At 40.0% G+C, this 21,356-nt stretch overlaps 5 protein-coding genes across 5 annotated transcripts; 3 read left to right on the plus strand and 2 right to left on the minus strand.

Annotated features, from left to right (window-relative positions):
* The first annotated feature begins 11,420 nt into the window (after positions 1 to 11,420).
* Positions 11,421 to 13,589, plus strand: BDR25DRAFT_305910 (mitochondrial protein-like protein Fmp25). Its single transcript, XM_033690518.1, has one exon. The coding sequence runs from the start codon at positions 11,568 to 11,570 to the stop codon at positions 13,404 to 13,406; it is 1,839 nt and encodes a 612-aa protein (XP_033543515.1). The 5' UTR covers positions 11,421 to 11,567; the 3' UTR covers positions 13,407 to 13,589.
* A 348-nt stretch (positions 13,590 to 13,937) lies between these two features.
* Positions 13,938 to 14,264, minus strand: BDR25DRAFT_236230 (putative chaperone/heat shock protein Hsp12; the record flags this gene model as incomplete). The annotated part of the gene is made up of 2 exons (XM_033685542.1): positions 13,938 to 14,085; positions 14,140 to 14,264. 2 exons carry the CDS (start codon positions 14,262 to 14,264, stop codon positions 13,938 to 13,940), a joined length of 273 nt encoding a protein of 90 aa, XP_033543516.1.
* Positions 14,265 to 15,010: 746 nt separating this feature from the next.
* BDR25DRAFT_359196 (uncharacterized protein) lies at positions 15,011 to 16,554 on the plus strand (the record flags this gene model as incomplete). The annotated part of the gene is made up of 7 exons (XM_033696057.1): positions 15,011 to 15,046; positions 15,077 to 15,089; positions 15,177 to 15,253; positions 15,291 to 15,394; positions 15,486 to 16,045; positions 16,101 to 16,272; positions 16,329 to 16,554. The coding sequence occupies 7 exons, from the start codon at positions 15,011 to 15,013 to the stop codon at positions 16,552 to 16,554; spliced, it is 1,188 nt and encodes a 395-aa protein (XP_033543517.1).
* On the plus strand, positions 16,376 to 17,624 carry BDR25DRAFT_73700 (membrane fusion mating protein FIG1). The gene is made up of 3 exons (XM_033698973.1): positions 16,376 to 16,618; positions 16,686 to 16,754; positions 16,826 to 17,624. Exons 1-3 carry the CDS (start codon positions 16,585 to 16,587, stop codon positions 17,530 to 17,532), a joined length of 810 nt encoding a protein of 269 aa, XP_033543518.1. The 5' UTR covers positions 16,376 to 16,584; the 3' UTR covers positions 17,533 to 17,624.
* A 380-nt stretch (positions 17,625 to 18,004) lies between these two features.
* BDR25DRAFT_359199 (uncharacterized protein) lies at positions 18,005 to 21,351 on the minus strand (the record flags this gene model as incomplete). The annotated part of the gene is made up of 10 exons (XM_033696058.1): positions 18,005 to 18,108; positions 18,152 to 18,315; positions 18,354 to 19,929; positions 19,956 to 20,137; positions 20,195 to 20,449; positions 20,487 to 20,612; positions 20,684 to 20,842; positions 20,900 to 21,030; positions 21,070 to 21,232; positions 21,284 to 21,351. 10 exons carry the CDS (start codon positions 21,349 to 21,351, stop codon positions 18,005 to 18,007), a joined length of 2,928 nt encoding a protein of 975 aa, XP_033543519.1.
* Between the last annotated feature and the right edge of the window lie 5 nt (positions 21,352 to 21,356).

Genomic DNA, 21,356 nt, shown 5'->3' on the forward strand with positions numbered 1-21,356 from the left:
TATAACAGTTAAAGAAGTAAAGGGATTTCTAGGACTGTTAGGCTATGTTAGATAAATAATTAAAGACTACTTAAAAATTACTATACTATTAATAAACACTATAACTAAGAAATAAGTAATAGCAAAGTTTGTCTAGATCTTATAAATAAATAAAGCATTTATAGCACTAAAATAAGCTATAACAGCTAAACTAGTGTTAAGAATGTACAACCTATAGTTAGATACTAAGATCTACACAGATGCATCCCTAGAAGCTAGTAGAGCTGCGCTCTATTAAAAACAAGAAGACAGAAAATAGCACCTAGTTGTGTACTATTCTGCTAAGTTTTTAGGACCTAAAGCAGGTTACAGCATACCTAATAAAGAGCTAAAAGCAATACTAAACGCTATAAGAGTATAGGCTACAGAACTACATAGAATAGCAAAACCCTTTTACATTATAATAGACTATGTAAACTTAGTTATGTTCTTAATAGTAAAGAAACTCTTACTAATGCATATAAAATAGGCAATAGAACTTGCCTAGTTTAACTATATTATTAAGCATGTCCTAAGAACACAGAACTAGCAGGCTAACACTCTTAGCTAAAGGCTAGACTACTTTAATAGAGAAGAAGAAGAAACTAAGAAGTTTACACTTTTTAAAAAAACTAGTAAGGGATAGATCTATAATAGCTTTAAACCTATAAAGGAATTCTACATGCTTACTATAAATAAGTAAAGATAGAAAAACCTAATCTAAGAATATTATAAATCTCTAATGTTTAGACATCTAAGGATAGGCACCCTTTAGAAGAAACTAAAGACTGCTATACTACAACAAATACTAAAAGTAAAGCAGCTATGCATAGAGGTGCTTAGAGAGTGTAATACCTATAACTAGAACAATCTGCAGAGGCATAAGGCCTATAAGTACCTTTAACTAATTAAAGCACTAAAGTTACTATAGATAATAATTACTATAGACTTTATTATAGAGTTACCTCTATCTAAAAAACTAGGGATAGAAAGGATGTGTAACATAATTACAGTAGCACTTAATAAAACTACTAAGTACTTACATACTTAGCCCTTAGAAAAAATAATAATAGCTAAAAAATTTATTTATAAATTAAAACAAAATATAATATTAGTATATAAATGCCCTAAGATTATTATTTTTAACTAAGATAAGCTGTTTACTAGCAGTTTCTAAAAAGTAGTAATGTAGCATCTTAGTATAACACATAAGCTATTAACAGCCTACTACCTGTAAATAGATAGCTAGACTAAAAAAGTAAATGCAGAAGTAAAAAAGTACTTAAGAAAGTACATTTTCTACACGCAGAATAATTAGGCAGCATAGCTTCTAATAGCATAGCTAGCTATTAATAGCATAGAATTAGCTATAATAAAAGAAACGCTATATAAAGCTAATTTTAGGTACAACCCCTACTTCACACTATAAGGAAACTAACCTATAGACCTACAAGAATTAATAGACTAGCTAACAAACCTATAATAAATACATAAAAGGTTAGCTATAGAAGCTAGGTCTAGTAGAGAAATAATAGAAAAATATGTAAATAAATTATAATAACTAGGACTAGAAATCTACCTAAGGGATTATATGTATCTTAACACAAAAAACCTTAAGATACCTAGACTCTCTAGGAAGCTAGTAGAAAAAAAAATAGAACTATATAAAGTTCTATAAACCTAGCAAGATAACTGCAAGCTTAAGCTTCCCCCACACATAAAGATCTACCTGTAGTTCTACATCTCTAGACTAGAAAAGGCACTTAAGAAAATTCCCTTATCTACGCAAGAATAGAAGGATAAAGAAACAGAATATAAAGTTAAACACATTATAAGTAATTAAAGAAACTAAAAAAAATTTCTAGTAAAATAAAAAAAGTAGCTTACTAGTAAAAACATGTAGAAACTAGCTAAGAATTTGCAGAACACGCAGCTATTAGTATAAAAGTACCTTTAAGCTTATCTAAAAGAAACTAGCTAGGTAATAAAGCACTTATATTAAAAAGAATAGCTATGTTATTACTAGATAGCAGCAGCCTTTAAAGACAAGTCTTAGCTAATAAGAGTTAAGAAAGGGAGCAGCTCTTTACTTTAGCCTTAAAAGCTTTTATCTTGTCTAAGGAAAAAAGATCCCCCTTTAAGTACTTTACACGCTAAGCCTTTAGCAAATTTAACAACTTTTAGATATAATTCTGTCTAGAATGCTTCTTATTTTTTACCTTTAAAATCTTCTAGCTCTGTTGCAACATTTTTTTTATAAGTAGAGTTACTTGTAATTTTAAACTAGCTATTTATCTAATAACATATAATCTCTAGCCTAAGAAGCCTTAGTAGAACAAAGAAGCTTCTCTCTCTCCCTCTCTAAGTGTTTTTACATAGTGTTAGACATAAAAGCATTACACCTGTTATTTTTTTTTACACATTTAATGCACTTATCTAAAGATAAAGTTAATATATAAGACAACTTTAAAAACTAGTAAGTGCTGTAAGGCCTTATTTTTATCTAGTAAAGAGGATTAAAATAATAAGTAACATAAAAATAATAAGATAAATAGGACTAGTAAGCTATTTAGTATAAGAAAAATAAATGTTAAAAATGCCTTTTAGTAGAAAAGCACTTACTTTATAAATAAACTTTTACTAACACAGTTGTGTAAGCAGAGCAGCAAGGACGCTGCTAGAGAGAGGGGGCAGCGTGTTACAGTCTACAGTTAGACTAGCGTAACTCTACCAGCAGTACTCTATAATCTAGCTAGATTAGGGCAGGGCTTGCTTATTAATTAATTAGAGGACATAGAGGCAGCGCAGCTGCCTGCAATAACAGAGGAATGCGTTATCTAATAGGAAGACAGAACGCAAGTCCTAGAGTAAGCCTTAGTAAGTTTAGTAAGTCTAAGAGAGTTAGCAGTGCAGCTAGTAGAGCTAAACTTAGAGAACTTACTTAAGCTTGTCTTAGCACACCTAGCACATGTATATAGTTCCTACATTAAATAACCTTTAGAAGGTGTGTTTAATGTTTAGTTTATTCTTTACATAGACTAAGTAGCATTTAGCTTTCTAAAGAGCTGTAATACTATCTGTATATCTTACACTATATATACCTCTAACCCTGTCTACTAGGACTGTTTAACCCTGGCCTCCCTACTGCTGCACATAGGGCAAACCACAATCTGGTCGCTCCATACCTCTCTAGTAGCCTATTAGCCTGTACGTAGGACTGTACACCCTACCGGTTGGCCCCTTAAACCCGCCCTACTTCCCTGTAGGAACACTATAAGACCCGAGTGCTTCCTGAAGCAAGGATTGTAACAGTATGTTATAGCTATTTATAATGTTTTTTATATAATACTAAGTAATTAACACGCTAGACAGCCTTTATAAGTAAAATGCTAGTCTAAATTAAAAAATCTAACTAAGCTTAAAAAAAAGTAGTTATTAAGTATATACTTAAGCTTATTACATATAAATTTCTTTTTAGGCTTATAGCTATAGCTAATATAGCTAATTTCTTGTGTATAGAGTGTAATCTAGGCTAGGTTAGCTTAAACTAGCCTAGTATATAAGTTAAGCACTGCTTTAAGTTTATAATAAAGTTTAATTATAAGTATAATTATAAAAAAGCACTTTATAAAAATCTAAAAGTTATTTAAGGCTAGTTTTACCTAGTAGCTAATATAAAAGCTAAGTATAGTATCTAGAATAAAGATATATATAACTTTAATAAGTTAGGCTTTATAATAAGCTAGATATTAACTAGAGCAGTTATTATAGCTTTAAAAAAATAAAGACAGCTAAAGGTAATATAGTAAAGTAATAAAAAGTAAATAATAGTTATTTTGTTAAATAGGCTCTAACAGCTAGCTGCTTGTAGTATAAGCACTTAAGTAGCAAGAGTAAGAGTGGTGTATAGTGTGCACAGTGTACAAGGTAGGTAAGGTAAGGGCAACATGTTTCTAGTTCTATTACTCTTATCTTTCCTCTGTACAGAGAGAAAAAGGGATATTTAAATGTTTATGCATAGAGGTTTACATATAAGCATTATGTAACATAGATATATAATTTTACTTATGCGTAATTACTTATATCTAGGCTGCAACACTGCTGCTGTGTACAGACACTAGTAACTTTTCTTTTTGTCTAAAAAGTTACCTTCTATACATGTTACCTCCCTTCTGTCTATGTAGGTCTATCTAATTATATTCTGCCTTTACTCTACCCCTATTTATTAGGACTTGCCTTAGTAATGCTGTGCGTTAGAATAGGCTAGTTATGCTATATAAATAGCTTTTCTTTTTTTTATCTTTTACTTTTTAAGCCTTACTATACAATCCTCTAGCTTTTTTCTTTTTTTATATAGTGCTAGCAGTAACAGATTCTTATAATAAGAAAGATAAGTATGTATAATATAAATAAATAAAAAAAATAGGCTTTATATAAAGGTGTTGTTAGTCTAGTTAGTCTAAAGCATCTTTGCGCATAGAATCTAGCTAGTCCACAGATGCTTCTATCTAGACAGAGAGGTAGTTAGTTAGGACTAATAATTAAAAAGCTTAGTTTAGTGTTTTTTTTATATATATATTTACTAAATTATTTTTACTATTAATCTACTTAATTTTAGTAATTTTCCTTTTTTTATATAATTTATAAAGTAACATAATGTTAATTATAAGTTACTTTTTACTAGTAGTGCTTAGCTTAATAAAGTAATTATATAGAAACCTTAAATCTATATAAATTACTACTAAAATTAGTAGTAGTTTAAGTGTTTATATAATTTACTATAAAGTTATACTAAGTGTAATTACATTATTAAACTTTTTAACTATTTTATATAGTTTGCTAGTAAAAACACTTCTAGTTACTTTTTTACACTTAGTAGAATTCTAGTGTATAATGTTACCTAGTATTTTAAAGTAGTTACTTTACTTTATACAGTTTTTATTACCTAATATAATTAAAAATCTTAGCTATAAGCTAAAGTTTTTATTATTAGTAAATAATTTATTTATAAAGATAAACAGCTTTGCATAATTAAGTTATAATAGTAAGAAAGTAAGACTGCACTTACTATTATCTATCTGCTATTAGATTTATGTGTTAAGTGTGTTAATGTTGTTATATAAAGAGTTTATAGTTTATGTAGCAATAAAGAGGTTAAATGCTGCCTCTAGTTAATATATAGATGTAATGTATACCTCTTTTACATATTACTTAACATATTATTATGCAGCATCTTTATTCTTTAGGTTAATTATATAAAGGTAGCTTACTTATTTTTTCTAAGTAAGAACTACTATGTTGTGTGTAAGTTTAATCCTTCTGCTGTTAAACTTAATAGGTTACTTTTTTGCTAGAATAGTCTTACCTTTTACATAGAACTTTGCCTTCTGCAGTTTCTTCTCTTCTCTTTACGTAAAATCCTTTATTATAATGCTTAAAGTGTTGTCTGTCTACAAGTAGGTTGTCTTCCTCTAGGGTAGAAGTTTGTACAGGTTATAATGTAGTATAGATTGTGCAGGTAGTATTAGTAGTGTATACACTACTGCAGGCAGTGGTGTGTATAATTAAGGGTGTAGAGCAGGCATTAGGTAGGGTGGCATGTATTGTTTGTACAGTAATTAGTGTAGTGCTAGCTAAGGTGTAGGAGCAGGTAATGCTAGTACGTTTAGTGTTAATAGCAGCATTATGTTTAGTCTGTTTCTGTGTAGAGCCTTATATAGTAATAAGGGTTATGTATAAAGCTTTTCTAGTGTAATTACCTTTTTTTATGCTATATTATACAGCTTCTAGGCTTAGGTACCTTTAGTGCCTAGCTGTAGTGTAATTCTTTTATCTTTTAGCACTTATATAAGCTAAAAAAAATTGCTACTACACTAGCCTTAGAACTATGCTATTAACTTAATAAAGAACTATAATCTAAAGACCTATAAGCTTTGCCCTCTAACAAGGACTTAGAAAGAAGCTTTATAAGAATACATTAACTAAATATTAGCTTAAGGCTATATCTAGAAAAGTTATAGCCTAGTTACATTAGCTATAGTTTTTATAAAGAAGAAAAGAAAAAAAATCTAAGTCTATTAAAACTATAAAACTTTAAATAATAATATAATTTAAAACTAATTTCTCTTACTAATTATATAAGACATTATAAACTAACTAAAAAAAACCTAGTACTTTACAAAGTTTAATGTACAAGATAGATTTAATAAAATAAAAATAAAAAAAAGATAAGTAGCTTACAGCATTTAGAACTTTATAAGGACTTTATAAGTTACTAGTAATGCTGTTTAGCTTAATAAACACTTTAGTAATATTCTAGTAAATTATTAACACAGCTTTTAACTTATACTTTAATGTCTTTACTTTAGTATATCTAGATAATGTTCTTATCTACTTAAAAGATACTCTAGAAGACTATGTATAAAAAGTATAAAAAGTCTTAGAATAGCTCTAGAAGTATAGACTTTACCTACAGCTCTCTAAATACAAATTCTATGTTATAGAAACTAAATAATTAAAATTTATAATTAATAGTAAGGAAATAAAAATTAACTTAGCTAAAGTATAGAAAGTACTTAAGTAGCTAGAGCCTATAATAGTTAAGAAAGTTAAAAGATTTCTTAGACTATTAAAATATGTTAGACAAATAATTAAAAACTACTTAAAAATTACTATACCCTTAATAAATGCTACTACTAAGGAGTAAGTAATAGTAAAATTTATCTAGACCTTATAAATAAATAAAGCATTTATAGCGCTAAAACAAGCTATAACAGCTAAGCTAGTGTTAAGGATGTATAACCTATAATTAGATACTAAGATCTACATAAACGCATCTCTAAAAGCTAGCAGCGCCGCGTTTTATTAAAAACAAGAAGACAAAAAATAGCACTTAGTAGCATATTACTCTGCTAAGTTTTTAGGACTAGAAGTAGGCTACAGTATACTTAATAAAGAACTTAAAGCTATACTAAACACAGTAAGAGTATAGGCTATAAAGCTACACAGAATAGTAAAACTTTTCTATATTATAACAGACTATGTAAACCTAGTTATATTTCTAACTATAAAGAAACTATTACTAATGCACATAAAATAAGTAATAGAGCTTACATAATTTAACTACATTATTAAGCACATTCTAGAAGCATAGAATTAGTAAGCTAATGCTCTTAGCTAAAGACTAAATTACTTTAATAAGAAGAAAGAAAAAACTAAAAAGTTTACTTTTTTTAAAAGAACTAATAAAAAATAGATCTATAATAGACTATAACTTATAAAAAACGTTACATGCTTATAGTAAATAAGCAAAGATAAAAAAACCTAATTTAGAAATACTATAAATCCTCTATGTTTAGACACCCTAGAATAGGCACTCTTTAGAAAAAGTTAAGAGCAGCTATACTGCAATAAATTCTAAAGGTAAAGTAACTATGTACTAAGGTACTTAGAGAATATAACACCTGTAATAAAAATAACTTATAAAGGCATAAAACTTATAGATACTTTTAACTAATTAAAGCACTAAAACTACTATAGATAATAATTATAATAGACTTTATTATAGAACTACTTTTATTTAAGAAACTAGAAACAGAATAAATGTGTAATATAATTAGAGTAGCCTTTAACAAAACTACTAAATATCTGCACACTTAGCCCTTAGAGAAAATAATAATAGCTAAAAAATTTATTTATAAATTAAAATAAAATATAATATTAGTATATAGATGCCCTAAGATTATTATCTTTAATAAAAATAAGCTATTTACTAGCAGATTCTAGAAAGTAGTAATGCAGCACCTAGGTATAACACATAAACTGTTAACAGCCTACTACCTATAAATAGACAGCTAGACTAAAAGAGTAAACACAGAAGTAGAAAAATACCTAAGAAAATACATTTTTTATACTTAGTATAATTAGGCAGAATAGCTTCTAATAGCATAGTTAGCTATTAATAGTGTAGAATTAGCTATAATAAAAGAAACACTATATAAAGCTAATTTTAGATACAATTTTTACTTTATGCTATAAAAAAACTAACTTATAAATTTATAAAAATTAATAGACTAGCTAATAGATTTATAATATATATATAAAAAGTTAGTAATAAAAGCTAGATTTAGTAAAGAAATAATAAAAAAATACATAAACAAATTATAATAGCTAGGACTAGAAATCTATCTAAGAGACTATGTATACCTTAATACCAAGAACCTTAAGATACCCTAGCCTTTAAGGAAGCTAGTAGAAAAAAAATAAAACTGTATAAAGTTCTTTAAACCTAATAAAACAACTATAAACTTAAGCTTCCTCTATATATAAAGATACACTTATAGTTTTATGTCTCTAGATTAGAAAAAGCGCTTAAAAAAAATTCTCTTATCTACATAAAAATAAAAAGATAAAGAAATAAAATATAAAGTTAAACACATTATTAGTAATTAAAAGAACTAAAAGAAATTTTTAGTAAATAAAAAAAGTAGCTTACTAGTAAAAACACATAAAAACTAGCTAAGAATTTGCAGAACGCGCAGCTATTAGTATAAAAGTACTTTTAAGCTTATTTAAAAGAAACTAGCTAGGCAATAAAACACCTATATTAAAAGAAGTAGCTATGTTATTACTAGATAGCAGCAGCCTTTAGAGACAAGTCTTAGCTAATAAAAGTTATAAAAGGGAACAACTTTTTGCTTCTACTTTAGAAGCTTTTATCTTGTCTAAGAAGAAAAGATTTTTTTTAAATACTTTATGTAACAAGCTTCTAGTAAATCTAGTAATTTTTAGATATAATCTTATTTAGAACACTTCTTATCTTTTACCCCTAGCATCTTCTTCTGTAGACAGAGTTACTTTTAGTTTTAAGCTAACTATTTATCTAATAGCGCACAGTCTTATGCCTATAAGGCTTTAGCCTTTTAAAAGAGTGTCTTTCTCTCTTTCTCTAACTAGTCTTACATAGTATTAGAAATAAAGGCATTACACTTACTATGCTTTTTTACGCACTTAACATATTTATTTAAAGATAAAGTTAACACATAAGATAACTTTAAAAATTAGTAAGCGCTATAGGGCCTTATCTTTATCTAGTAAAAAGAATTAAAATAAAAAGTAACATAAAGATAATAAGATAAGCAAGACTAATAAGCTATTTAGTTTAAAAAGAATAGATGTTAAGAACGCTTTCTAGTAAGTAAATGCCTACTTTATAAATAAACTCTTACTAACATAACTGTGTAAGCAGAGTAGTAAGGACGCTACTAGGGAGAAGGGGCAGCGTGTTACAGTCTATAGTTAGACTAGCGTAACTCCACTAGCAGTGCTCTACAGTCTAGCTAGGTTAGGTTAGGGCTTACTTATAAACTAGTTAGAGGACATAGATGCAGCACAGCTGCCTACAATAACAGAGGAATGTGTTGTCTAATAAGTAGGCAGGCTGCAAGTCTAAAGGAGCTTAAGAGAGCTTATAGGAGCTTGCCTTAGCAGACTCCTATAAACTTCTACTAGCTCCCCTTAGCGCCTCTAGTACATGTATATAGTTACTACTTTAAACAACCTTTAGGAGGTGTGTTTAATGTTTAGTTTATTTTTTACATAAACTAAGTAGTATTTAGCTTTCTAAAGAGCTATAATACTATTTATATATCTTACACTATATATACCTTTAATTCTGTCTAACAGGACTGTTTAACCTAGCCTCTCTACTGCTGCATAAAGGGCAAACTATGATCTAGTCACTCTATTCCCCTCTAGTAGCCCATTAGCCTGTACGTAGTACTGTACACCCTACTGGTTGGCCCCTACCATCCGTTCTACTTCTCCTCTAGGAACATCACAAGACCTGAGTGCTTCTATAAAGCAAGGATTGTAACAATAGCAAGGAACAATTAGCAAGCCTTAATTATTAACAGGCTGCGCATCTATATAGATCACTATCAGAGCAGGCACGCACGCATGGCGTTTAGTTTAGAGGACACTGCTAGCAGTGCAGAGGAATAATTTAGAGCAAGGACACCTAGCTAAATTAGACTAGTTTTAGTTTAAGAAGGCAGAGGACATAACAGCGATACTTTGTACTATAATTACTACTAATAGGGACTATTAGTCTACAGAGGGGGGGGTAGTGTAACAATCCTCATGAATTGTTCCATCTCAGATAGCCCAGAAGGCCCCTGTATCAGCCCTGACCTCGACCTGGCCCCGACCCCTGCTGTTACCCCTATTCCCTCATGTATTTAGTCGCACCTCGCCCCTGTAGCTAGCTTAGTAGTTTTCTAATATCCTTTTGTACAAGGCCTATAGGTGTCAATGGCATTCCCAGGTTCAGAGTCCCCACGCACTCCCATATGCCTCTGAGTGGATTCCCACCGCATTCGGACCCATTGTCTTGCCTGCGCCGTTACATGTATAAGCGCTAAGCTAAAAATTTTATATGTAACTAAATTACTTATATTATAAAACTTAAGTTCTTACTATGCTTTATATGCGCCTATAATATAATAATTACTTTTAGTAATATTTAAAAAGAGTTTTAAAGCGCTAGTTTAGTCTTATTTAACTTAAAATAAGTTAAAATAGCTTTTAATATTTAGTTATATACTTTATTACTACTACTACTTATTAATAATAAGCTCTAGTAGTTATAAACCTTAAGTAATACTTTTAAATTTAAGTTATAATTAATGCTTATAAAAGTAAAAATTTAGAAGTATATAAATAGCTTACTAACATTTATAGTAAAGGCTTTTAAAAAAGTTTTAAAAAAGGTAGTAATTATTACACATAAGCTAGTATTAGTGTAAAAAAAGATTATAAAGCTTTAAGTAGTAAATAAGGCTACTATGTAATATAAATTACATAAAAAGAAGTAAATTTAAGTAAAAAAAACTTTAATAGTTAAAAATAAAGCTTATTTAACTACTCTAAAGAAGTTTAAAGTGTGTAGTAATAAAAAAAAGCTAAAAACATAAGTGCGCGCTAAAAAAAGTAAGCTAAGTTAAAAGTAATATAAGTAGTGTAATTAGACTAGGCATAACTTACATACATATAAGTAAGTAGTAAAACTAGACTTTAAATAATATCTTATGTTGTATTGCTTTATATAGGGCTAAAGTAGGCTATTTTGCGCTAGAATAGGGTGGTTTTAGTGGGGGCTTGGCAAAAGTGGCCGGCTAACCTGTGTGGCCGGCCAACCTGTTAGGTACGTTATTAGTAATTAACCTCTAATTAGCTTAGAAGTTTAGAAGTTTTGTCTAATCTAAAAATAGTATCAGCGTAAAATCATCTGTGAGATAAGTGGGGTCGTCGCTCCCCATCAACACGACATGCTCCGTATAGGTAGATCACGCCGCCCTTAGATTTCGAACAGATGACGTTGATGACTTTCCCCGATCCGCCGTTAACGACGCTGTCAAGCATATCGGTCGTGTCAATTACCAATTGCTGGGGCCATTGTCTCCTGTCTCCGGCATTGCAAATGTCGGAAATCTAATCCCCTTCACCTTCCCTTCCGCCCAACCCTCCTGACGCTTTATCGGCGGTCCACGATGCTCAGCACCAGATGCCTCTCACGAACCACGTTACGGGTCCCTCATGCCCCGCATGTTCCACAATTCTGTAGGCACGTATCGAATAAACCCCGCCCTCAGGCTCGGGCGGCCATCCACCCGTACGCCCAGCGCCGACAGCAACATTTCGTGCGCTCCGTCGTCGCCGTCACTGCGCTTTGGGCGACCGCTACTGCGTGGCAATGGTACAATGGGGGCCACTTCTTCCGGGAGGTGCATGCCGAGGAGCTGCCCGAAGACCAGGAGCTGAACTTCGAGAAGCCGAGGCGGCGCCCTGTAGATATTGAGGACAATAGAGCGATCATCAGTTCGCAGCACCTCCAAGTGAAGAAGAGCTGGGAGAATCCGGGGGTGTACGCTTGGGGGTCGAATTCAGGAAAGGTGGCCGCTCCGGATTCGGAAGAGGTGTTCATCAAGACCCCGCGGCGGATACCTTTCTTCGATGGGCGGCTTCTGCGGGATATCAAGCTGGACAGGAGCTTTGCCGCCGCAATTGATGAGAAGGGCGATCTTTTGCAGTGGGGCACTGCCTTCTCCCCACACGCAACGGAACCAACGCCCACGCTCCGCGGCAAGAACTTAACATCAGTAGCCATATCTCGCGACCGGATCATAGCGCTCTCTGCATCTGGAAATGTCTACTCAATCCCTGTCTCTCAAAAGGACCAAGAGACCGGGCCGAAGCCCGCATCAACTTCCTGGATTCCTTTCTGGAATTCTTCCAACAACGTCTCCTACCGCATCTGCACGCCCTCGTCTCTAGGCTGGAATGAGAGAGTAACAAACATTGCGTCCGGTCTCGAGCATGCCCTCCTCCTCACATCCTCAGGCCGCGTCTTCTCCTTCGCCTCCGGAACTCAAGACTTTCCCTCAAAAGGCCAACTCGGCATTCCTGGCCTAACATGGGAGACCAGACCTCCCGGTGTCTTTGACCGTCCCCACGAAGTCACTACCTTGAAAGGCTTTCCCATCTCCAAAATCGCCACAGGAGACTACCACAGTCTTGTTAGCGATTCCGGCGGCCGTGCTTTCGCTTTTGGAGACAATTCCGCCGGCCAACTAGGGCTAGATTTCAACCCGGAATCCCTTTACGTCGACGCCCCCTCACTCCTTCCAACCCACCGCCTCTACTCCGGGACCGCGCAAACAGCCTCCGTAACCAATGTCTTCGCCGGTGGCAGTACCTCCTTCCTAACCATCGACGCCATTAAAAACTCTACAACCTCAACCCTACCAACACGCGATCTCGGCCGTATAACAGCAGACACATGGGCCTTCGGCTTCGGCCTCACGGGTCAACTCGGCAACGGCCGCTGGATCCACAATCAATCCACACCGGTCAAAGTTCCCGCCTTCAGCGGTCTCTTCGAATACGACGAATCTCGCTCCAGAGTAATCCCCATCCGCCTTTCCTACCTCTCTGCCGGCGCCACCCACGCGGCGGCTGTCATGGACAACGTTGCTTCCGTCTCCATCCCGGTATCCTCCACCTCCCCATCCAAACGTCTAACCGCAAACGACACAAACTGGGGCCGCGACATACTTTTCTGGGGCAACAACGAGTTCTACCAAATCGGCACTGGGAAGCGGAACAATGTGAGCACACCGACGTATATCCAGCCACTGGACCAGAAGGCGGAGGAGGAGCGGGCGGCAGGCGTGCTGGCGGGCTGGGGCAGGCAGAAGAGCGAGAGGGAATTGCATCGGTTTCAGATTACGCCAAGGCAGAAGGTCCGGTTGGGGAATGGGAGGGTGGTGGGTTTGGAACAGAGGGTCGAATGTGGGAGGGGGGTTACGGCGGTTTATTCTGCTGTATAGATCCAAGATAGAATGAAGGGAGTGTGGATTTTCATATAAGCAACCTTTTAGTGTAAGAATTTAGTGTGGGCAGGGCCCCGTGGAGTTTTAAGGATGCAGTGGAGCTTGGATGAGGCACTCTCCGTTCACTTCTTGTACATTTTGGAATGAGGATTTGAATATGAATGCACATATTTAAGATAACTACCAGTCATTCTTATTATGAGCGCGATATCAAGCACGCCGTTCTTGAGCCATGTCAGTCAGTACTTTTGGATACCCCATCTAACCAGCTAGGCTGAAACTCCGTTCATGACTAGTATCGTTAATAGTATGAGACATCCGCACACTTAATTTGCATTAAGAAACACAGCAAGGAAGATGATGCTCTTTGTAGGTGCTGAATATTCCAATTCAATTAAGCTATTCCATCAAAGCGAGCATACCTAGCTATGGTATCATACAAATTCAGACTCGAGTCATGGACGAAAACCTCCATATTCATCCTCCCAAACTCCAATCCATCATCAGGCGTCGAAACATGAGACACGCTTAGTGCTTGTCACCCATACCAAGAGCACCCTTTGCCTTGTCGAGAATAGAGCCTCCTGAGCTACCGTGCACGTTTCGGTCCTTGCTGCGGCCCATCTTGTCGGAGAGTTCCTGGCCAGTGGACTTTTGCTCGTCGGGCTGGATACCACTGGTTGTTGTTAGCCTAGCGAAATGAAGCGAAGGGAAGAGCGGAGGAGCGTACCGAGCAACCTTGTCGCCAGTGTCGGTGAAAGTCTCCTTCATCTTTGTCTGAGTGGACTTAGTGGAGTCGGGGGTAACGCCCTCCTTGAGCTTGTCAGACCAATCTTTGCGGCCGGCGTCAGACATGTTTGTTGTGTATTGGGGGTGGCTGGTTTTGAAGGTAGATGTTGTTTGAAGTTGAAGTTGCTTGTAGGAATTACAGGTATTGGATGATGGGAAATTTTTCTCAGCAGCAGAAAGCTTTCTCTTTATATCCCCCAATTCCCTCCCTACGTCATTTCGCGCTCGAGCTGAACACAGTCTAGACATCCCTTCCGCATTCATCGTCACCTTTCCCAAACAAACGGCGCGGTCTTTCTCAAACCGACACCCGCATGACCGCAGACGTAGTATCGTCGTCATACTTGATCTCGCTTGAGCACTTCCTGTTTCATCGACGATGATCCCACACTCTCCCTACTGGCTCCCGCCGTCCTCGTCTATCCCACAGCTTGCCCCTGCCCCACCATTTCAGCTATTCACCCCTCTTACCCATGACATCATATCGCGTGTGCGCCACATGCACGGGCCACGCCCGATTCTGCCAGAACCTGTTTGCAGTGCCACATTGGGAACTGGACCAGATCGAAAATCAAGGATTCAGTTGATCTGGCCGACTGCAGTGCAGTGTTGCCATTTCCCATGTGAAATTGGTGGGATTTTGGGCCGGATTCCGATGCGGCCCGCCCGGCAACAGAAAGTGCGGATGGTGCCTGCATGCGTGCTTCTGCAGTCGACGAGTGACGTACGCCGAGAATCGAGATTTTGGTGAGATGGATTGGGGATTTGCTCGATCATGAGGGGTGGGGTCAGCGCTTGTCGGAATGTGAAGGATGCTTGCGAGAATTGGAGTTAGATTGGGTGCTCAAGTGACCTTGCAGCATTGAGCGGGATGGTAGGATTGGCTCGGATGTCAGGAGTTTAATTCTAGCGTTTGAGAAGAGAGTTTCGTGGCACGTTTGAGAGAGGATTGGTTGAATGGGAGCGTTAGTGGGTGAGTGATTTACCAAGACTCATATGAGTTGTTCACTAGTGGCATGGTTGTCAGTGACCCTCCGCTCGACGTTTTAGAGACTGTGAGAGACTTCTACTTGCTTCTTCTAAACGTTGCAGCCCAATTTACTGCTTTCCTTACTCGACTGTGGTTCTCATCGTAGGGTCCAGGGGTTTGAGCTCCAGCTTCAGTCCCGCAATGGCTTCGGTGGCTCTTCGGAAGCGTGTGTCACTGCCATGCTCTTTCCTGCTCACGAAATGAACTATTTTTTAGAGAGTAATAGCTGATAGTGCTAACGACGTCAAGATTCACAGTAAAAATACAAGCGTTCGACTAGGGCAAGCGAAATGCCAGGAGGATCCGAGTGTTTGCAAGATGTCGTCGGATACAAGAGCGTTGGCTGACGGCGGAATAGAGGGGCTGGGAAATCGATGCCCTGAGAACTTCGACATGCTCCGGACACGATCACGAAATATCATTTTGTTGAATCAAGAGCAGACAAGGTACCGGATGGTCCCACGAGAAGGTCTTGCCATGCTCAATACGGATCCGGAGACACTGTCCTCAACAGACACCGCTCGCCAGGGCAGAGGTGCAATGTCGAGCAGCGCAATACGATACCAAGGCCCAATCTCGTTGGGCCAGGTTCTGCGTATGGCCTGTGCAGCCAGTTCCACGGCGAGAATTGCACACCAAGGCGGGTTCCTTACGAATAATAAAGAAAATGTCGGCTCTCCAACTGCTACGTCTCGCCGCAAAAGGGCGAGGTTGGGGAACCGCATCTGGCCGCTGCAGGTACACTTGGCACCAGATGCTGGAAAGCGATGTAATTGGCCAATAATTCAGACGGCTCACGGGATGACGATCCACTCACGTGGGACCATGGCTTGGTGCGCTCCGTGCACGCGTCGGATTGGTTGCCGGGTGAGCTCAATGTTTATGTACCAGCCTCCTCAGGCTTCGCCCAGCCACACGAGAGCACATCCCCAACCACACCAATTTTGAACTCCAGCAAAACTATCTGCAAGGGAAGAAGACATACACCGCTAAGCTACACCTTTTCTCCTACTCACATCACTTTACTGCACTCTTTGCATTCCTGTGAAAAAGGAGACTTTCTGACAGTCCTGTGAGCAGTTGAGATCCCGACGAAAAAGGAGCTACCGAAACTATCGTCCATTCTTCGGTACCTCGATTCCCGACTTCTACATATCTCGACCCGCCCGCATATTTGTCTGCGTCCAAGCCGTCGCTCGCTCGATCCGCATTCTTTCACAAGATCTTCGTGCATTCCTCCGAAGACGCTCGCTCGTGCTGAGCATTCCTTCCACCGGTTTCCTCCCGGCCCTTCGGGAGCCGCAGGAGATATCACATTCCAGTTGAAGAAGGATTAAGGAAGGAAACACACATAATATGGCGAATCTAAGGTTCGCGGTTAGCATGCAACGTATGTTTCGCAATCCACGAAGTTGTGTCTGGCTGAGAGCGGCTTGAAGACTGACAATCCACTTTAGGGCTAATACCGTTTCTGGGCTACCACCATGTTCTTATGATACTCATAGCCATTGCTATTATCCTACTCTGTAAGCCCTCCTCGACTCGACTTCAGATTCCCTTGAAAGCCCCGACGCAGAAACTAACAACAATGGCACAGCACTACTCCTAGCAGGCTGCTCATCCACGTCCCCCCTAATCCCCGGCATCTTTCTCATCAACATGTACTATGAACACTACACACCCACCTACTCAACCTCGCAAGTCGATCCCGGTGTCACAGCCGCCATAGCCAACATTGTCGGCCGAGCGCAACTCGCCGTCCGAGTCGGCTACTTCGGAATCTGCATCAACCGAGACGGCGGCTCATACCTCTGTTCCAACAACGCAACCGCACTCGCAGACCAAGTCTCAGTTGACCAGGATCCCCTCAACCTCATCTGGGTCGCCAGCACCTTCAAAGACGCAATCGTCTTCCCCTATCTCCTCATCGTCGCCATCATCCTCGCATTCTTCACCTTTATACTCCTCGCGACCTTCCCCGGTTGGCACGAAGAACGCGACCTAAATACTGGCTCCGACGTTGACGTAAAACCCTTTCCCTCGCGGCCCGTCTCGCAAGTCGCCCTAGCCCTCATCTTCATCTCCTCCATCTTCGTCCTAGTGTCTGTCCTCTGGCAACACACCGCCTCGGTGGCCGCCGCAACGATAGCCCAGGACATGGGTAACGGGAGCGTGAAATCTGGGGTCGGGACGAGCGCGATGGTGTTGGGCTGGTTCGGCTTTGTGCTGTTGATCATCGTGACAATCGGGTTGCTGGTTATGATTTTAAGCATTATCGTGCTAGATCGGTTGACCGACGACTAAACCCCCCCAAACCCCCCCCTCCAAAAAAAAATAATTTGCTGCCCTACCGCTCGCGTCCCAGGCCAGAGAGTAGATGGGCGTTCGCCAAGTGTTATCGACGAGATAAGATGAGATGAGAAGCTATTTTCCTTTTCCCACACATAGCGTTTCCGTTTTCCGGTCCGGTCCGCCGCAGAGCCGGCTGTTATACACACTTCGGTGCGATTTGATTCGTCGTTCGATTCGAGACACATACCCCCTTGTATTTCTTGCGACGAGTCTGCCGTAGAGCAGATGCAGCTTGCTGCCGCGCTTGTTGGAAGCTGTTTGTTTGGCATATTCGGCGTTGGTAGGGGCTATTGGTCCACTCTATTGGATTTATGAGAATGGGATGAGATGGGACGAGACGGGATGGAAGTACATGAATGATTTCCATGGATTCGGATGATGGAATAGGATGGGTGGATGGGCTATACATATATTAGTGATGAAATCAAAATGAACGGGATCCCGGAAAGGGAGAAGTTAAATTGTATATCGCTTTCTTGAACTTGGGAAATGATGTAATGTCTGTCGAGCGAGCTTCAGTTTCCTTGCCTAAAATCCAGAAACGTTTGAGACACTAGCAGGACGGACGGACAGACAGACAAGTTGATTCTTATTTTCGGATCATTAAACATGTCCCATTCACTACTCAAACCCGTATGCCCCGTCCCCAGCTCACTGGGTATAATATTTACAAAACCACCATCCCCCCTCCAAACATTACCATCGCAACCCCCCACCCACACCCCCATAACCACGCTTTCCACCAATCCCTCCCCACACCCACTCCTACCAACCCAAACCTCGCCGCCGCACCCGTAAACAACCCAGGGTCATCACTAACCGTAACCGTCGAAAACGGCGCCGTCGTAGTCCCCACCACCACCCCCGTCCCCGCATCCGAAATCACCGTCCCATTAACCGTACTCGCAGGACCTCCTGGATACAGCGTAATCCCTAGTTCTGGAATCACCATACTACCGCCTTCATTAACAACGGTGTACGGTTTCCCACCGATTGTGACAACGGCTCCGGGTGTCGGGTGCGGAGTTGGAGGTATTAGTGTTACACCGTTAGCGCCCGTGATTGGGATGCTAGAGAAGGCGAGTGTGGATGTTGCGCCAGAGGTGGGATCGATGACGATGACACCCGTGCCAGACGGGGCTTCGGATATCACGATGCCGTTTGGAAGTGTGATAGCCGGGCCGCCGGGGCTGAGAAGAGTGCCAGACACTATGAGACTGGTGCCGGAGCCGCTGGCACCGGGGATGGCGGTTGCGGTTACACGTTCGCCGTTTGGAAGGGTGATGATAACGCCGGAGGTTGGCTGTGCAGAGTTGGGCTGTGGGATGTTGATGGTGGAGGGTGCGGCGCCGCCGGGGCCCGATACGATGATGTGGCCTGGATCAGCCATGGAGATTGTGGTGCCGCCGCCCACAGTCATACCTGGGGCGCCGGGGGCGAGGGTCTTTGTGCCGCCGACAATGATGTGGTTGGGATCGTTGGGGTCGACGACGACAGGGGAGCCACCAACTGTGGCAATGGTTGTTGGCCCCGATGGTGGGGGGGTTTGGCCTGGTCGTGGAGGATTTTGTCCGGGGTTAGGGTTGTTTTGCCCTGGATTATTCGGATTGGTTGGGTTTTTAGAATTATTTGGGTTATTTGGGTTATTAGGAGGATTAGTAGGGTTTGTAGGCCGTCCAGGATCATTCGGATCGCCTAGACCTTTCGTATGACCTGGATCAGGAGGATCCATGGGCTTCGTCGGTTGCGGTGGCGTCTTCGTAGGCACCACAACACTTTCTGGTGGACCTTGTCCTGGAGTAGCAGAAGGCGGCCTTGGACCCTTACTCGTAGGCGACGCAAAGATATTCCCCACCGAACTTAACGCTCTCGGTGGATCATATAATCCGTATAGGGAGAGATCGCAAGTCGCCCATCGAGGATCTAGACGTCGGATAGCCTCCGGTACTGCAAGCCAGGGGTTATAAGATCCGTTGATGATCTGACACTTGTCGATGACGCAGTTGGGAGTAGCATCCCAGGCGGACCAAGGGTAGGGAGATGATAGGTCGGCAAAGTTGAAAGAATAGGCGTATGGATCGAATTCGATCCTCCCCGAAGTTGTGGGATATGCTCGCTGGGAGAAGACTTCTGACGGCGCCATGGTTAGGATTTCTCCGGCGTGGTCTTTACCGACTTCGATGGCCGTGCCAGACCAGGTGCATTGTGCATTTATTCGTTTGAGTGAGATGTAAACGTTGCCGGAATACCACGTAGTGTTGCCTGGTAGAACAGTATATGGGCCCGTTGTTACTGGCGTCCAGGCTGGCAAGATATTAGCGAGAGACGAGAAGAACGGGTATACTATTGCTCACTGAAGTTCGTCGGAGGTCGACTGGTGATGCCGATTCCAACCGGTGCTGTAGCACACATATCTCGAGTAGCATTTGTTGTCGCAGGAAAATAGAAGATCTGCACTTCGTCGCCGCTGATTTGGCATCTCTGGTTCGCGGTACAAGTAGGCTTCTCAGTCCGGCAATGTGGCGTGTAAGGAGTATTCGTGGGGCTTATCTTATGCCTATACCCGCGGTTAGCTTTAACCCTCTAACTCAAACCTCTCCAGATATGCACCTACTTAATTGTAACTGGAGGGCCACCAGCCGTCATATGGTACCCATCCATGACAATAAGGCCTCCAGGCGGTGCTTCCGTGGTAATGATGTAAACCCCTTTTTGAAAATACTGTGTGATATATTCCGTTCCTAATGAGATTTTAGAAGGAGAAGGTTTTGGGAATGTAGTCGTTATTCCTGCAACAACCCACCAACTAGCTCCTGGACCAAGAGATACCACCGTGCTAGCTGTTTCAAACGAGATTGTTTTGTAGACGCTGGACGCAGAGCTGTAGCGTGACCACAGCCCGATACAATCGTCCCAGTTCACTGTACAATTTGGGTTCTTGTATGAGGCCCATGATATGCCTTGTGCAAGTAGTACGGTAGTCGAAGGGGGGAGAATGGTGGTCGAGATCGCGGTAGGCATAGAGGTGATAACTCGAGGGTGGCCATCACATAGCGTGTAGAAAGAGGTTGTATAGTATGTACTTTACTTTCTCTTAGCTTACATCCGATAGGACAGGGTAAGGTTTACATACTGTACTTTAGTAACAGTAACGCTTCTGATTGTCGAAGTGAGATTGTATAAAGAGGCGGTGACACTTAGGTAGTCTGAATTGATTGAAGTGAAGCTGAACCATGCATTCTGACATTGAAGTGCGTAATTGCTACCTATGAAGATATCAGATCTCAGCAAGAAAAAGCTGTTGCACTTTAATGTTTACCAGTTCCGGTAGGAGCGACGGGGGCGGATAAATTTCCCGCCCATGGGTTCACATAAGTCACCTTCGTAGTCAGGGTCGGAGATGCCGAGACCGTGGAGTTTCCAACACGGTTTGATGACAACGCTGTCGCGCTTGATCGTGCCGAGGCAAAAGCGCTAGTACTAGTTGACTTTGGCGAAGAGGACAGCACGGTCGTACTCGCTCGTACTGAAACGAAAGAACTCGCGGTTGCTGACTTGAACGAGGAGGGTGACCTCATACTGGTAGTAGTAACCGTAACTCCGATGCCTTCCAAAATAAATATTCCAGCATCCTGCGACGAGGAAGATTTGACTGTTGAGGAAGACGATGAATTTGAACGAAGGCTCGAGCTACTAGAGCTACTCGATGAGCTCGATAGCCCTAAAGGAAGCGATTAGCATCCCATCGTGTTTCGCGACAAATTTCGGCATACCAG

Source organism: Lindgomyces ingoldianus (assembly GCF_010093535.1).
Source record: "Lindgomyces ingoldianus strain ATCC 200398 unplaced genomic scaffold BDR25scaffold_32, whole genome shotgun sequence".
In the NCBI taxonomy this organism is placed as follows: domain Eukaryota; kingdom Fungi; phylum Ascomycota; class Dothideomycetes; order Pleosporales; family Lindgomycetaceae; genus Lindgomyces; species Lindgomyces ingoldianus.